Below are 18,497 nucleotides of genomic sequence, written 5' to 3'. Positions count from 1 at the left end.
AACCCCCAAAAAAAAACCGAAAAAAAAAAAAAAAAAAAAAAAAAAAAAAAAAAAAAAAAAACAAGGTCCAATTGTGAAGTAAACAAAAAATGAGGTACAATTTTGAGAAACTGGTAGATTATAGAACAGAAAACTCACTTGACCTTGACACTGAAAACAACTTCCTTTGAGTGGCACAGGGGGTGTGACAATAATATAGAGAAAGAATGTAACCATGGCCCACTCCAAAAATATTTACAAAATCACAATAATATAAATGTTATTTATTGATTTTTAATTTTAGAATCAACCTATAGAAAAAACACAGGAGAACACAGTTATGGCTACAGAACAGAATAAAAATATTAACTACTCTGATGATGTCAAAGAAAAGGTAGAGAAGACAGAAGTTGAAGATGGTAAAGGTGGGAGAGGAGCAGCGGGGGAAGTATATGTTCACAGCCTCATCTTACTCAACAGGGGATGAAGTAAATTTGAAAGCTGATGATGAAGATGGTGGTAGTGGTAGCAGAGGCATGAGTTTTTTACAGTCTCCAAATTTCCCCTGCTAAAACAGACAGGGCAACAGAACAGAACCAAAGACCCGATGGACAGTATCTACACCACAAACTCTACAGTACCAATAGGTGGGGGAACCACCGGCAACTCCAAGACCGTAGCTGTAGTATCAGCAACCATGCAGAAGGAAGCAGAGGGAAGCAGCAGAGCCTCTGGTGGACCTAAGAATCCCCAGACAGCAGTCCCGGTTCTAACTGGAGCATTCGAAGTGGGTATGTGTGAAGAGCAGCTGAACTATAAGGGGTTTTACATCCTGACAGTGGATGGGGTGTGGGAGCAGCGGGAGGGGTCTGAAAGGGCTACAGCAGTCTGGGCCCCAGGAACCCTCAAACCAACCCGCCGAAGCTCCCTTCCAGTACAAACCCCACACGGAGGTGGGAAGACAATCCAAACTGAGCACCCAGGGAAATGAGAGTAAAAGAGAAAATCTAGAAAAAACAGGGTAAGGAAACAGCAGCCATCTCAGAAAATGTGCCCCAATGATTTTTAACATCATCCAAAAATGACAGAAAAGGGAACTCAAGAACCTGAAGTTTAAAAAGCTACACAAAACCACACTCCCTTCTATAAATTCAGAAAAACTAAGATCATATAAGAATTATCAAAGAGAGGTACTGAGCTCTAGGTCCACACAAAATTCTAAGAAAAAAGAACAGACTGCCATCATTATAGATAATAGAAGTATCAGAAAGACATGCTTACATGAAAGGTAAAGCTGTAAAATACTATTTCAAAACGAGCTGAAAGAAATTAAGAAAATCATACAAGATATGAAAGTGACTAAACAATGATTAGAGAAACTGAGAAATGAAGTATAGAACTCAGTAAAAATTAGAAATAAAAATAATTTCATAAATGAGGACTCAACTAAAAGGAACACAAAACAAACATAATAAATAATTCCTTAATAGAAACAGAAAATGAAGAGGAGGAAAATTTTTTAAATCAAAAGAAATAAAGATGACAGTACAAGTCACAGGCTGGAAGAAAATAACTGCAAAACGTATCCGATAAAGAACGTGTATCTAAATATCTTTGTTACATTTTTAGAATTATTGACTGACAAGAAGTATTTAAATGGCAACCTAGACATAGTCTTTTAAATATAACTGAAGCCAAAATGGTTGAAAAAATTAATCTGCTTTTTTCTCATGATACGTAAATCTCATAAGGCACTAAAGTTATGGTTCCAACTTTTTTTAACTCGTTATCTAAAATATACTAAGAACTCTTAAAACTCAACAGTAGGAAAACAAACCACATCAATATTTCTTTTTTTTAAACCCAAGTTTATAATCCTCGAATCCATCACTATAAAATCTGGCTCTCATGGGCAAAAGCTCTATAGAAACAGCTCCCCAAAGAAGATACACAGATGGCAAATAAGCATATGAAAAGATGCTCAACACCACATATTATTAGGGACTTGCAAGTTAAAAGTGAGATATCACTACACACTTATTAGAATGACCAAAATCCAAAACACTGGCAACACTGCTGGCAAAGATGTGTAGTAACAGGAACTCTCACTCATTGCTGGGAGGAACACAAAATGGTACAGCCATTTTGGAAGACAATTCGGTGGTTTCCTATCCTCTTCAAGAAAAATTGACCCAATTTCTTTAATAAATAAACCATACACGAGTTTTTGGTTTCCTTTTTTTCCAACTATGTGCATTTATTACCTGATAAACATTTTTCATTCTTAAAAAAAAATTTTAAGGTATTTTCTAGCATTCAACTAGACTATATACTTTTTTTTTTTAAATAAATTTATTTATTTTTGGCTGTGTTGGGTCTTCGTTGCTGCATGTGGGCTTTCTCTAGCTGCGGCGAGCAGGGGCTACTCTTTGTTGCGGTGCGCGGGCTTCTCATTGTGGTGGCTTCTCTTGTTGAGGGGCACGGGCTCTAAGTGCAAGGGCTTCAGTAGTTGTGGCACGTGGGCTCAGTAGTTGTGGCTCGCGGGCTCTAGAGCACAGGCTCAGTAGTTGTGGCACATGGGCTTAGTTGCTCCGTGGCATGTGGGATCTTCCCAGACCAGGGCTCAAACCCGTGTCCCCTGCCTTGGCAGGCGGATTCTTAACCACTGCACCACCAGGGAAGCCCTGGACTATATACTCTTAAAAGACACAGACAAAGTCTCTTCATTTATGGATCCTCAAGGCCTGGTACACAAACTGCCCTTTAAGAGGTTCTCAATATTACCTAATAAATGAATCAATGAATTAATGAGATGATCTACATAGTCTTAACTTAGTGATATGAGAAGCAGGAAATACTAAGAGTAACCAGAAGAGTGAAAAGGTAGTAAATATTTGTCTTGCAAGTTTTGTAGGCCCAAAAGAAACTGAGAACACAGATGGCAATCTGTAATAGCAGAACTTAGCTCAAAGAGCAATGGCTTACTTTTTATTTTTTAATCTACTTTATCTGGACTGATGATTTTGATCTGTTGCAGTCCTAAACCTATTGCTATCTAGAGAAAAATTCCCTTTTTACTGATGAATCTTTAATTTCCAACTGCCTTTAGACGTAGTTTTAAAGAGAAATATCAAATAATAACAAATGTCTATATCAATATTTCTTTTTTTAAACCCAAGTTTATAATCCTCGAATCCATCACTATAAAATCTGGCTCTCATACTTTCCATATAAATCAGTCGATTTAATGAATACTTCATTTCCACAGGACACGTGAGAAATATAACTGCACTTAACATTCTCTCCTATTCAAAGCTCCCATAAAAGGTCTGGACAGTTAGAGGAACTAATTAAATGGCCACCATAAAAAGCCAACAAATTCTGCAGAAACGGCTCTCACTTACCCAGCACAACTCTAAAGTCCTCACCATCCAAATGTAATACCCAAGTATTGGTGGTTTTTGATCTGTTCTCCATATACTTCTTGAGACTTTTCCCATTAATTTCCAGAGTATATTCATAAGCGAAACCACTGACAGCATCTATATTTATGGTTGCTTTCATCTTTGAAGCTCCAACACAGAAGGTTTCTTTGCCCACTAATTTGAACATCCATTCTTTTCTTATCTCTTCCTAAGTAATAAAATATAAAAGTTGAAAACACATAAATGGAAGAAAATTTAATATTTTCACGATACAAAGGTTTTAGAAAATAAAGTCATTTTAAGTTTAAATATTAGATGTTATAGTCTATGAATTGCACAACTATTATTAGTTTACTTTGTATGGCAAAATGATACAGGCCAATATATAAAGATAACCACTGTAAGAGAAAAGCCTTGCATTCACATATGAAGAATCTACATTAGCAAAATCAAGCTTCCCTGTACACCATATTTTACGAAGTAGCAGTTTTTCCTACCTTCCCATCTACATATACCACTCGTTTGCCTGATGTGGTCCCATGTTCGAATTCAATCTTATGGACTCCATCACTTAAAGCAACATCCCAAACAGCTACGAGATCTGTCATTTTTTCCAGGCTGTAAGGAGGGCTAAGGGAATAAAATTAAGCAATTATAATAGGCCAAAACAGTAATAGAATAACCAATTAATCCTTCCAAGGTGAAAATATCAGATTTCAAAAAGCCCTGAAATTATAAAATATTAAAGTGATATTAGCTAAGAAAGCCTACTTACAGTACATGTAACTATCTTCTCCCTCTTATGCATTCTTCTTTTAAGATGAAATTACTATATATGGGTATATAGTCAGATAATTCCAAAGTCACCTTAATATAATAGGATTAAGAATCAGTCAGTTTATCCACGACAGTATTCTAAGCTAGGCCACAGAATAATGCTTGGAAAGGTCAGTAAAAAGTTTCTACTTCTCCCTCCCGTCACTTAAAAAGCACAGTATTTAATTTTGGTTTTACTTTTTCAGATCCAATCACTCTAAAGCAAGAATTCTCAAAACATTTTATACTTAAACCAATAACTAGGGATTAATTTTAACAAAAAAGGTTCTAATTTATAATACTAAGACTGAGGAAAAAAGAAGTCGTGGAAGAAATGTTCTATAATAGATATAGAAATGTTATGGAAGATAGTAATCTTGTCATTATTATAGGAAATCTTATTAAAAATATAAAGGATTCTGTTTTGTCAAGTTTCTGGCACAATTTAATATAAAATATATATTATATGTGTGTCCTATGTGAATAACCTGTTATGTATAATGAATATGTAACATATAAGTACTATTTTGATACTGATATAGATCTTTAGCTTTGAGAGAAGTAACATTTATTACAGCAATAATGATCATAGCTAACAGTTATTTAGTACTTACTGTGTGTCAATCACTGTGCTAAGAGCTTTATATATATTAACTCAAAGAATCCTCACCATGAGGTGGGTACTATCATTATCTCTATTTATAGATGAGGAAACTGAGGCTCAGAGAGGCCAAGGGCTCGTTTAAGGTCACAATGACAGTAAGTGGCAGATGGGATGTAAACTTAGGACTCTGGCTCCAGAGTCTGTCTCTTAACTACATCCTACTCTTCATTCACTCTAATCTCCTTTGTAGGGTCTAAGTCAAAGACAGTAAATGGATTTTATATCATTTTGAAGTGACTGCCAAGAATTTTGTGCTGAGATGGATTTGGAGACCTTACATCCAGGTCCTATGGGAAAGGATGCCACATTAGTGCTGGTTACCTCCATGCCAGGTGTGTACCACCCTTGCTCAAAATCACAGAAAAGCAAAACTATGTGTTCTGCAATATTACAAAATGTGTCCTTTAAAAAGTAGCCTGGATAAATACCTCTCCTGAATGATTAAAACCTTCTTGAAATTTTCATAAGCTAGTTTTATTGCAATGCAAGACATTTACCTTTCGTCATCTTCAAAGATAGGACTGTCATCTCCAGATGCCATGGTTGGCAAAACAGTCTTTAATCCAATTAGCAGCCAGGAAAGAGAAAAGGAGAATTGCAGCAAAGAAAGACTGAGAGCAACAAAGACGACATCTGCAAAGAGTTTTTCTAACCCTGCAATCCATTTCTTAAATTGCACGCAGTTTCTGATGAAACGGCGTTTACATACAATAGAATTGCAGTATCTAATTTTCAGGGAAAGAAGTTAAATCACGCAAATTAGCCAATCATATTTTTACCTGTTATGGATTTATAATTTCCTAAAACCAGAGAATAAACTCTAGTTTATGCCACTGAACTACGGAAGCCAGGGAAGCCCCCTGAACTGTATATTTTAAAATGGCAAATTTTATGTCATATATATTTTATCACAACTTAAAAAATTAATACTGTAATATATAAAAAGCCCATTGAATTATACCCTTTAAATGGGTGAAATGTATGGTATATGTGTTAAGCTTGCAAGAAGCATCCAGGGATATGCCAGTTTGCTTCCTAAGAGCAAACGTAATTTGCCCACTTACTCAAGCCCACTTAATTTACTAGTGCCAATAATGAATCCATAAAAGTTACGTAGTTTGCTCAGGTCACTAGAAGAGCCCAAGCCAAAACTAAAGTCCAGAACTCCTGTGTAATTAACTAAACAGTATCTGGGCTGTAATGCTAAAATCAGAAGCACACATAATACTCACACACATAGGAAACCCCCCACATTTGAATATTTGGGATTAACAGTTGTACCCCTGCCAAACCTACTGCAAAATAATTTCAACTATTTTTTGCTCCCAAGATCTACTCCAGTCTAGCCTTTTCTGTATAGATGTCCAAGGGTGCTCACTCCTTGTAAAAAACGGGAGATTGACAATCGTTTTGGTCTGGAAACAGCCAGAAGCCACAAATTGTTTTTTAAAAGATATTAAGGGCTTCCCTAGTGGCGCAGTGGTTAAGAATCCGCCTGCCAATGCAGGGGACACGGGTTCGAGCCCTGGTCCGGGAAGATCCCACATGCCGCGGAGCAACTAAGCCCGTACGCCACAACTACTGAGCCTGCGCTCTAAAGCCCGTGAGCCACAACTACTGAGCCCAAGTGCTGCAACTACTGAAGCCCGTGCTCCTAGAGCCCGTGCTCCGCAACAAGAGAAACCACCGCAATGAGAAGCCTGCGCACCGCAACGAAGAGTAGCCCCCGCTCCCCGCAACTAGAGAAAGCCCGCGCGCAAGCAACGAAGACCCAACGTAGCCATAAATAAATTAATTTAAAAAATTTAAAGATATTAAAGACCTTAGCATCCATAAAAGCGATCCAACAGGCAAAGAAAAGCTAAGCATTTTGGAATGAAAGCTAAAGATTCAAAACACACTGTACCTAAAATAAATCCTTCTTTTTTTTAGCACCTTATATATTTGTGGATTTTTCTAGTCTTAAAAATATTTCTTAGGGGAACTTCCCTGGTGGTCCAGTGGTTAAGGCTTTGCCTTCCAATGCAGGGGGTGCGGGATCCATCCTTGATCGGGGAGCTAAGATCCTGCATGCCTCATGGCCAAAAAACCAAAACATGAAACAGAAGCAATACTGTAACAAATTCAATAAAGACTTCAAAAATGGTCCACATCAAAAAAAATCTTTAAAAAAAATTCTTAGGATATCTCCTATGAAAGCGGAGGGTATCCTGCAACTATCAAAGCAAAGAGAATACATAGCAATAGAGTAAGCCAACAGCATAATATAAACTTAAATAAGCATCCTTTGTAAATCAGAGTAGATTTTGGGATATCATCCAAAATTTGCTCTACAACTTTTAGAGACTCTAGAAAGTTCAGTAATTCAGCGAACTTGAAAGAACTGCCCACTTTTCCATTATAAGGAACTTCAAATATTATCACACTAACATAAGGCATGGTACCATATTAATTATAATTATATTTCATATAAAGTATAAAAGACAACACAGCAAATTAGAAAGGTTAGAAATCAAGATCACAGAAAAAAACTTTTTCCCTCAACTATCAACATTCACTTATACATTCAACATTTATTTATAGAGTATCAGTTTAAGGTGTTGAAGAAGTTTTGGAAATAGTGGTGACGGTTGCACAACATCATGAATGTACTTTATGCCACTGAACTGTACATTTTAAAATGGCAAATTTTATGTCATATATATTTTACCACAACTTAAAAAATTAATACTATAATACACAAAAAACCCGTTGAATTATACCCTTTAAATGGGGAAATTGTATGCTATATTAATTATATCTCAACAAAACTGTTTTTAAAAAAACCCAGGGCTTCCCAGGTGGCGCAGTGGTTGAGAATCTGACTGCTAATGCAGGGGACAGGGGTTCGAGCCCTGGTCTGGGAAGATCCCACATGCCGCGGAGCAACTAGGCCCGTGAGCCACAACTACTGAGCCTGCGCGTCTGGAGTCTGTGCTTCGCAACAAGAGAGGCCGCGATAGTGAAGAGGTCCGCGCACCGCGATGAAGAGGGGCCCCTGCTTGCTGCAACTAGAGAAAGCCCTCGCACAGAAATGAAGACCCAACACAGCCAAAAATAAATATAAAAATAAATAAATAAATAAAAGATTACTATATATTAAAAAAAAAACCCAGGTGCCCTGCCAGTAGTGTTTCTTGGAATATGATTACACCTATAACCAAGAGATGATCACAGCTGTCCATGTCCCCGATTTCTACCTTACTCATATGAATAATGAGAAATATCTGTCTCACACAGATCTCTAAGCTACAAATTGGACTTAATAAACACATGTCATATTCTAAATTCATCCACCATACATACATTTAATTATCACGACCATGTGACCAAACTGGAAAATGATTATTACAAAGAAAAATCCCCTGTGTTTCAACACAAAGTTTTAAGGATGTAAATAAAAAGGATGGAGAAACAAATTCCATTTATTTTCACTGATAAGGGCAATGTCACTCACTCACTTGAAACTTTACATGTCTTCAAAGGAAGCTTTCTGAGTATCTGGTGACATACCCATCAGCATAATCCTTTAAAATCCCTTCCCTAGCAACCCAGCATCCATGTATCAGAGAGTATGACTTAAATATAAAAGTTTCCACTGTTCATCTAACCCCAGCTTGAATTTTGCTTTAACTTAGGTTTAGTCGTATTGGAGACTGTAATGGTTTATCCAAGCTAAACCTAAGTTTTAAAAATTACTAAGGTACTCACAGTTCCTTTTCAGCAAAGCTCTAGGTAAGGCCAGCTACAAGGCAGGTCAAACTTAAAGAGGTGTTGACACCGTCCGGCGGATCCCTTGTGAAGCACTGGGATCTCCAGCAAAGTCTGTCAGAAAGCTCCCTAAGCCAGGTGTTCCCAAATGCGAGGCACAAAAACGGAAATAACTTTTCCGAGGTGCATTTTTGCAACGTATACTACAAGCCTTACGAGGGATTCTCTCTAAACAAATAATCGTGCTCAAAAAACCAGACGGAACAGTGCTCAACGAATTGCTTTTTGTAATAGCTAAGAACTGAAAACCACCTGTATGTTCACCATCAGAGAGATAATCCATTATGTAAATCACAGTCCTGTCACTCAGCGAGCGTCAAGCCCCGGCCAGGCGCGGTCAACCTGGCCCCAACACAGCCTAGTGCGGCCAATGAAAAGGATGGAGAAAAACATCGAAAGCCGCGCGCAGACGCGTGGGATGTGTTAGTAAGACAAAGAAGCCGAGCTGCGGCACTTTATGATTCAGGTTCAGCAAAACTGCAGCTCGCTCATGCTTGCAGGGAAAAGGGGACTGGAAGGAAATACACCTTAATGTTAACCCGAGTGTCTCCCGGGAGAGGGGGTTCGGCTCCTGCGCTTACTTGCTTGTGCTTTTCTGCTCCACTTTTCCGACGGCGACAAGTATGAATTTATGCCCGGAGATGGCGGCCGCAAGCGCCGCGGCGGGGTCGCCTGGGGCTGCGGTCAAGGGCAGCCGGGGCGGCCGGGCCGCCCCACCTGAAGCGCGGGGCTCACCTGGGCGCTGTGGGCCGCGGCGGGGCTCTGGGCCCAAAGACCGGTGGGTTCCGCCGACTCGGCCACTTAGGCCGCGTGTCCTCGTCCCGTCGCCGAGAACCAGACGCAGCCTCCGCGGAAGCGAGAGCTCGGCAGGCGCGAGTCCCGAGCGCGCCGACTCTCTGTCGCGCTTCAGGTCCCCAGGCGTGCCCCGCGCAGGCCGCCTTCCTCCTCCCCGCGCGGCGACCCAACCCCGCCCGCGACGACCCAACCCCGCCCGCTGCTCCCGCCGCCGGCTTTGCGTTCTCACCCCCTCCCTAGGCTCCTCGGTAAGAGCCAGCGGATAGCCGGCGCTGGTCGGACGCCGGGGAAAACCAGGTGGGCCAAACCCTACCTGCTCTGTAGCCGCGGGGCAGGTAAATCCGATCGTGGCATTCGCTCCTTGAAACCCTGTAAGGCTGCTGGCTGTTTCTTTAAACATCAGACAGCATCACTGCAGGGAGGGAGGACCGTGGGTGAGTGGGCCATCTGAGAAGAGCAGTGAGTGGTCCCTGTGGAGAGTGGGTCCCAGCAACAAAATAGAGACATGTGAAGTGATTCTCCGGGGGTCCTGGGGCTCTGAAGATTTGGAGGTACAGGAACATCTAGGCCCCATTGTGTAATTTCTTCCTGCAGCTTGATGTTAACGTTAAAAAGGGTTGTTTCACCTCTGGGATTGGTAGTGAGGGTGCTGAGCAAGTATGTGAGAGAAGGGGAGTTGAGAAACAATAAAGAACAATCTATTGATTAGGTCAACCTCTCTGCAGAGTAGTAGACTGGATCTCAGAAAGCACTGATTTCTTGTTTGCCACCCTGTATTGAAAGCTCCCTGAAGACAAAGACTTTTCATATTTGTATTTTTTTCTGCACTAATGTCCTGAAAAGAGAGTTTTCAATAAATGATTGTTAAAAGAATGAATTAGGGGGCAAAGGTAAAAGGCCTCAGAGTGGTGATTTCCAGAGATGAGACAAGGCTAGCTGAAGATACCTCCCTAATTCCTTTCTCCCAATCCTTAGTTCTTCTGAGAAACAGCTGTGAGTTGTTGGGCTAGGACCAGGAAACCCTGGTTGGGCAGCAGCTCTAAAGTATTGTTTAATGAAGAGTCATATTTTCTTGTAAAACTTTGGGAATCAGAATATCTTTTACAAGACCAATGATGTGTAATTCATCGAATGCCTGCTTTGTGCCTTGTGTATCATCGCCTGTAGTTCTCACAACAGTCCAGTGATTATACTTACACCCATTTTGCAGAGAGACCCAAAGCCCTTCAGAAGTTGTGGAGCCAGGCCTGTGGGATTTGGAAAGTTCATATTAACAAGGCCTGTTATTAGAAAAGTATTAATTGCATGAACAGAAATATAGGTCCTGTCTTAGAGGCCTGAGGAGCCCCTCTTCCCAGGGGCCCCAGAATGTAGTGGGGGTCAGCCCACTCGTGAAGTGTACCCAAGTCTGTCCCCAGAATAGGCGAGGCAGTCTGATTTCTCCGCTGGCTTCTTCTGTGCCACTGTTTCCTCCTTGGGTATAGGTTCTGGGATACCTGGAATTAAGGAACACACCAGTTTGGGCTGTATTTTCTACCTACTCATTCCCTGGGTCCAGGACACTGGAGATAGGAATAGTCGCTTGTTATCAAACGGGATTGTCATGGAAAGAAAGAAAGTCTGAACAAAATACTGTGAAAGGTATTGAACTGAGTGTGAGACGTACTCATCTGGCTGATCCTGCTTTTGACTTTATTTCCACTCTCAGAGTGTCTTCTTGTTACCCAAGAAGTACCTAAATGTTGCTCTAACCTCTTAAGCTGCCTCTCACCAACCTGCCCATGGACGTCAGTGATTTATCTTAAGACAGCAGCTAAAAATGCTTTCATTCACAGTAGTCCATGTTTTCGTCGGGCCTCCATTGGAAAAGGAAATTGTTAATGGATTGACTGATTTTCTGAACTTACTACTTAAACAGCATGAATGGACATCAAAATAAAAGCGAAGGGGCTTCCCTGGTGGCACAGTGGTTGGGAGTCCGCCTGCCGATGCAGGGGACACGGGTTCGTGTCCCGGTCCGGGAAGATCCCACATCCCCAAAAAAAAAAAAAAAAAAAAAAAAAAAGGGAAAAGTTGCATAATCTGATACCTACAGGTTTAAAACTTTCCATGCACCCTTCCAGTGTTGGTCCAGCGTGACTGTTGTCTGTGTGTTAAAGGAAGAGGCACCAGTGCTTTTCAAACGAGCCCAGGGTCCAGGACTCTGGCCTTAGAGGATTGTATGTCAGCACCAGTGCCAGGAACCACAGCCTCCTGTTGCCAGCCAGGCTGCTGCTGCTGCTTGGGTCTCTCTCCTTCAGCCCATGGAGGCTCTGGCTCTATCTACACAGAACACAGAAAGTGGAGAAGCAGCGAACCAAGGTGATTTTGTAGAACTTCAAACCAGAAAAGTTTGACAATTTCAGGAGAAAATAGGTTTTGGTCTGAGTCATCTGGAGAGTGGGGTTTGTAGATACACCCTTAATTAGAGCAAAGAGCCAAAGGAAGGCACTTCTTAAGTGCCTAAGGATCATTCCAAGGCACATGTTCCAATTGCTTAAGACTACAAATCTATATCTAGTTTATTTTGAGAAATTTTAAAAATATGGAAAAGTACAGAGAAAAATACCCATATTCCCACCACCCAGAATTGACCATCGTTAAATGTTGGCTCAATAAAAAAAATCCCAGTAGAAGATAAAGCCCTATCTGACTTTCACCCGCAGCACCATTACTTTCTTCTCCTCCCCAAAGGCCAACGTTCTCATGGATATGGTGCGTTTGCTTCCAAGTCCACCTTCTATAGTTATATAGAAATTATATACATGAGTACATGTTTTAGGGCATGATATAGTTCTGCCTTAAAAAAGTATTTACATGGTACCATGCATGGCAACTGGGAATTTGTGTGAGAGCGGGACGGGATTATAGGAAGCCACCCTTTGGAATTCCTATTGTTGCCAGAGCTGATCCTGGTCTCTGCTCACAACCCTTCAACCCCCCCACCTTTAGCACGAGTTCACCTAAATCTTTAAGTTAAAGGGTCCAGAGATAAGAAAGGAATCTATAAACAGAAAAAACAGATGGAACCAGCTGGGACCAAGATGGTGATGAATCTGACCTACAATAGACCCTGAGTCTCATTATATGTTGATTTAACTACCTTAGCATATTAAATGACACACCCTACCAGCCACCAAAGCTGGACATTATACAACAAAAACGATCAAAACGGGTGGTATGCCACTCCTTTGGAAAAAGCCCTGCCCCTTCCCTGGTAGACTTATGCATATGCCTCCCTATCATTAGCCTCACTCCTCCTCCCTTTGTCTTTACAGTACTGTTTTTTTTTTTTTTTTTTTTTTTTTTTTGGCCTCTCCCGTTGCAGAGCACAGGCTCCGGACCCGCAGGCTTGGCACCCACGGCTCTCGGGCCCAGCCGCTCCGCGGCATGTGGGATCTTCCCGGACCGGGACACGAACCCGTGTCCCCTGCATCGGCAGGCGGACTCCCAACCACTGCGCCACCAGGGAAGCCCTACAGTACTCTTTAACATTAAATCCCTCTTGCCAGGTGGGTGAGAAGATGATCTGTGAACTTAGTTCCCTGCTTCTCTATTCTTTGGCCACTGAATAAAGCCTGTGCTGTGTTCATCTCAGCTTCCGTTTCATTATTCACTCGAACCCAAACGGAAAAAGAACCCTCCCCTGACAAGGCAGAGGGCCTTGGCCGGGCTATGGCCTGAGTAGGGTCCATACAACTTAATTCAGTAACAGTATCACCATCATCATCACATTTATTCACTATTTATTGACAATCTGTTATATGGCAGGCAGCGTGTGAGGGGATATGACAACGAGAAGCACTGATGGCTTTTCCCCACCCGTGAAGTTTACATTCTAGTGGAGAAGACAGTCACAAAAATTAGCAAACGGATGCAACGAGGTAGGTTGCCTCCACGATGGCTCCCAGAGCTTCCTACTTCCTAGTATTCACATCCTTGTATAGCCCTTGTCCAAGTGTTAGCAAGGTTGGTTTGTGCAATCAGTAGCATACAGCAGAAGTGATGCTATATCACATCTAAGATCAGGTTATAAAAAAGACTTCAGCTTCTGTCTTAGGTGCTCACACATTCTCTTCATCACTTCTTCTGTGGGAAGCTGCTATGTATGTGGACACTCAGGCAGCCTGTGGAGAGGTCCACTTGACAAGGAATGAACTGAGGCCAGCCAGCAACCACATGAGTGAGCTTGGAAATGGATCCTTCTGTCCACTTGAACCTTGAGATGACTCTAGCCCCGGCCAACCCATTGAGTGCACCATCACGAAAGAGTCTGTCCAGACCATGCAGTTAGCCTACTCCTGTATTCCTGACCCACAGAAACTTCCAGGTAATAAATGTTTGGCTTAAGCTGCTATGAGTAGGGGTAATTTGTTATGCATCAATAGATAACTAATACAGAGACAGATGAAATAATTGCAAGTTGGAATAAGTGCCTACACCAATCTTACGGTAGAGCAGATGCCCATTGGGAGAAGTGGTTCTTGGAGCCTGAATGCTGGTTTCAGATCCTGGATCCTGGCTCAGCCACATACTAGCAGTGTGACCGTAGCAAGTCATTTCTCTAAACTTCTATTTTCTAATTTGATCATTTGTAAAACAAAGATAATAACGGTACTTACATTAAAGTTGTGAAGCGTCAACAAGTTAGAAAATGAAAGTACTTAGCCCAGAGCCTGACACATTTTAAGGGCTCAATTCATTTAACTGTTGTTATGCTGTATGGATTCTTAAGCATTTGTTATTAATATATTTGCCTGAGCTGTTTGCTTATTGTCTTTCATACTGGAAAATGGCTACTGAAGGTGAATGCTGCTGTATAAATCTGACTCAGATTTAACAATGTAATTCAACACTGTATCGAGCACCTACTATGTGCCAGGGACTAAGCTAGGTACTGGAAAAAGATTAGTGAGGTATGATCCATGTCCCCATGGATCATACCTCCCCAGGGGAGGCAGAGCAAATGTATTAGTGTAATAAAGGATTCTAAGTCTAAAAGACTTGTGAGTCGAAGAATCTGCAAGAATTCTTCACCAAATGCCATTCATATTTGCTATACTTCTTATTGTGGGGAGGCACCGGATAGTTTTATACTCAGGAGAAAATTTGAGAATCAATTTAGAAAATAGATCTGTTTTAATTGCTAATGTAGGCTATAAATTACACTGCGGGGGACTTCCCTGATGGTCCAGTGGCTAAGACTCTGCGCTTCCAATCAGGGAGCCCGGGTTTGATCCCTGGTCAGGGAACTAGATCCCACATGCCGCAACTAAGAGTTCACAAGCCGCAACTAAAATATCCCTCATGCTGCAACAAAGATCATGCACACGGCAACAAAGATCCCACGTGTTGCAACTAAGACCCGATGCAGCCATATTAATACATACATACATAAAACCTTAAAAAAATTATACTGGGAAGTCAAAACACAGAGGAAAGCAGTACGACGAAATGAAGACAGGCTTTGGATCTCAGCTTAAATGCCACTTCCTCAAGGAGGTCTCCTGTATGTAACTCTATTCTCTTCCTTCATAACAATTATTATAATTATATGCTTATTTGTATTCCATATTTCTCTTCCCAACTATACTGTAAGCTCCATGAGGGCAGGTTTACTCACCACCGTAGAAAGTATCTAGTTCAATCCGTGGTACGTAACAGGTGCTTAATAAGTTTTTGTAAATGAACGAATGTTAAATGAGTGCTGAATCCTGGTGGGTAGATGAGGTCCATAGAAGACTCTTGAGACCAGTGCAGCAGGATGCTGACCTAAAGACTGAACTTGTGTGCAGGGCCCTTTCCTTTTCTGGCAGAGAGGTGCTAGAAAAGCCTTAGGGGTTCAGAAGAAGGGATTCCTTTGGAGGACAGTGCTCTAGAGCTTCCTCCCCTCCACTTGCTACATACAAAATCCAGGAGTGATGGGAGAGAGGTTCTATTGTTAGGAATTAGAGAATAAACAGCCTTTTTTGCTTTGAAGATTGTGAAGGATACTGGTGATCATCCATCTAGTGTCCATTTTCCTCTTGATCCTTACAGAACTCCAATTTTACCCAAGTAGCCATGTTTCCTTCTTGTAATCCATGTGACTCAAGGAGCACCCACACCAGAGGGTAAACTTTTCCTTGGTAACTTGATAAACTTGATATCCTGTACTTTCCAATAACTTGTCTTGGTAACTTGTTGAACCACTGCATCAAACAAGTCCAAAGTCTGTCTTGCCCCTGGACTTCCTGTTATGTGAGATAATCAATTTCCTTATTGCTTAAGAAGACAGTTTGAATCAGATTTTTTTTTAAATCAGATTTTCTATTCTATTTGCAGGCAAATAATCCTAATTGACCAATGATGTTTGGCCTCCGAGCTATAATTAGGGCAGCTACACTCAGAAAAGTGGGTAAGTCACCATATTACCCTGGAAAAGTCAAGCAGTGAGACTCTTTGTGTTCCAAGTGTTGAAAATGAAAATCTGCCAACCAGGCTAGTGTGAATAGCTAAGTATGGAAAGGGCAGGGGGTGGCGGTGGGGTGAGGACATGTTTGCATGGGGCAGACAGACACAGAGATCAAACTCATAGTGGCTCCAGCTGCCTGGAAGAAGGCTGAGTATAGGCCTGAAAGTTGAACCCTAAAAGCTGTGACCCTGAGACCTCCTTGTGAGAGACACCATGCCCTCCGTGGGAGATCCCTGTTGGCCTTTGTGGGACCTGCTGTGCTACAGACTTGCATCCTTTGACCAATTGGAAAGTACAGGTTGCAAACAGTGACATCGTGTGGCTATAAGATGCAATGACAAAGGCCACCAGGCCTTCCCTTCAGGTGTGTCACAGCCGGATTTTCCTTTGGGAACTTTTGGATCGCTTAACCTGCTATGAGTTTTTGAAAAAGGTGGGCAGGGGCCCTATTTGTAGATTCTGAATTTATTAAAGTGATACAGAGAGGATTGAGATGATTTCCTTTTGTGGAGAAAAAAGAACACTGATCATATTTGTACACTGTGGTGCCCTCCCCCCCCCTTTTTTTTTTTTTTTACAGTTTTTACTTATATATCAGGATGCAAGAAAGTTAGGCTTGAAAAGACCCAAACAAAAGCCTTTCCATTTTATACTCCTTTTGAAAACTCATCTATGGTTGCCCATCGCCTCCAGTACAAAGTCCCAGCTCCTTAGCACACCTGCTAAAGGCCTTCCTTCTCTGATTCTCCAATGATTCAACATACTCCTCAGCTTCCTCAGGAAGCCCATTATATTGCCCAATGCTTTGGGAGTTAGGTTTTGGGGGAGGGCAGATATGAGCTGTACCAAAGGAGTCCAGGTTTAATTACAGAAAGATAAAAAAAAAGTAAGGTTTACTGAGCACTTGTGAACTAGGCATTATAATAACGTGCTTTGGAGTTATTATCTTAATTTGCACATGAAGTTTTCTCTAAATACTGATAGGGACAGAGTAAATGGCCAAAGTAGGTGATTAAATAGTTAATTCCTCTAGGGGATTGTAAGGAAAAAGTAGGGGAGACCCCTGTAAGTTAATGATCACTCAAGAAAGCAGGCTTGCTTAGCAACAAAACCATGCAACAGAAGCATGACTTGCCCCAAAACAAAACAGTGGTGGCATGAGACACACATCCTGCCCAGTGAGGTCAGTAAATTAATGATTCCTAGGACATGCTTCTCTGCACACTAAAAACAAAAATATAAGGAAAAGGTGACATTATACTGAAACCCGAGATGATTTATCATATTTTAGTAAATGTTACTGCCTTTTTGCTCATTTCCATTGCACCATGACAGTCCCAGTTCGACCATGTGGGGACAAGAAAACTCCTCCACCTGATGTGGAGGTGGAACTGATGATGGAAGCTTGATATCTACTCAAGAATGAGGAAGAAGGTGGTCTTCTTTTTCTTTGATTATAAAACTGTAGCCCACTAAGTTCTCGGAGCGGCATTCCCTTGCCCACCAGCTTGTAAGCCTCACAAGCGTCCTACCCTAATAAAACACTTCTGATCTATCACTTTGCCTCTCAATGAATTCTTTCTGTGCTGAGACATAAAGAACAGCAGGTTCTTGAACCCCCTCTCCCTCCACGCATTTCTGCCTTTCCTATCTGTATTGCCGGGGAACTCTTCACCATTCAGAATCATTCTTCTTATGCATCTCTCTAGGTTTGTAGTTCTCTACCTTGGCTGCACATTGGAATCACCTGGGGAGCTTTACAAACTACCAATGCCTGGGTCCTACCCAGCAGATTCTGATATACTTAACTTGGGGTCTGAACATTGTTGCCAAAGCTCCCCAGGTGATTCTAATGTGCAGCCAGGGTTGAGACGCACTGGTCGAGGAAGACTTCAGGGACCTAGGTAAATCCTTTTCTTTCCCTTCTGTGCCCTAGACACCTTTCTTTGATCATGCCTATCACACTGCACCTTAATTTCAGGGTGTATACCTATCTCCCTAACTAGATTTTGAACATCTCCAGCCAGATACTTTTGCATTTTTGGAGCTCGATGTATGGCCTGACACTTCGTGGAGATTTGGAAAATGTTTAATGGGAGGGTAAAACGTCATCAACAAACACTTATTTGCGTCCTCCAAATGCCAGGCGCTGCACCGCTCAGCCAGGTCTGGAACATAGAGAACACGCTGACGTAACCCGCAGGAGCTAGCAGACACGACGTGTGTATGTGTGTGTGTGTGTGCGTGTGCGTGTGTGATCCAGGTAAGTGAGAGAGAGAACTTAAGCCAGAGCCTATTTTCAGCTGCAATGGAAGTGCGCAGGCGCAGACGACAAAACCAGCCCGGCACACTCGGGTCTAAGTCAAAGTTAGGCCCCACCCCCAGAAGCGGAGCCAACCAGAGGGCGCGGGGCAGGCCCAGCCTTCCCGGGAGGTCCGAGAAAATCGCTCCGGCGTTTAAGCCAGAGCAGAGGCAGGCTCCTCGACGCGCTCGGGCTCGATTGGCCGGCCTCCCA

The 18,497-nt window shown here is 41.9% G+C and overlaps 1 protein-coding gene and 1 long non-coding RNA gene across 3 annotated transcripts in view; one reads left to right on the top strand and one right to left on the bottom strand.

Annotated features, from left to right (window-relative positions):
• The window catches only part of FAIM (Fas apoptotic inhibitory molecule), a 17,787-nt gene extending 7,963 nt beyond the window's left edge, over positions 1-9,824 (bottom strand). Inside the window, exons 1-3 of one of the 2 annotated variants that reach the window (XM_024750750.1) lie at positions 9,803-9,824; positions 3,902-4,034; positions 3,384-3,612 (exon numbers count right to left, since the gene is read on the bottom strand). In XM_024750750.1, coding sequence (XP_024606518.1) covers positions 3,384-3,612; positions 3,902-4,012 — 340 coding nt within the window. In that variant the 5' untranslated portion in view covers positions 4,013-4,034; positions 9,803-9,824. Of the gene's footprint in view, positions 1-3,383; positions 3,613-3,901; positions 4,035-9,429; positions 9,613-9,802 lie in introns of those variants that run through there. The other variant, XM_024750751.1, reaches the window with a different exon arrangement.
• A 3,812-nt stretch (positions 9,825-13,636) lies between these two features.
• LOC112403318 (uncharacterized) lies at positions 13,637-17,439 on the top strand. Its single transcript, XR_003003883.1, has 3 exons — positions 13,637-13,858; positions 15,853-15,925; positions 17,318-17,439. It is a non-coding gene; the product is annotated as an uncharacterized LOC112403318 (long non-coding RNA).
• The last annotated feature ends 1,058 nt before the right edge of the window (positions 17,440-18,497 follow it).

This window comes from Neophocaena asiaeorientalis, unplaced genomic scaffold (assembly GCF_003031525.2).
Source record: "Neophocaena asiaeorientalis asiaeorientalis breed wild unplaced genomic scaffold, Neophocaena_asiaeorientalis_V1.1 scaffold276, whole genome shotgun sequence".
NCBI lineage: Eukaryota > Metazoa > Chordata > Mammalia > Artiodactyla > Phocoenidae > Neophocaena > Neophocaena asiaeorientalis.
This window is presented reverse-complemented; position numbering and strand designations above follow the sequence as displayed.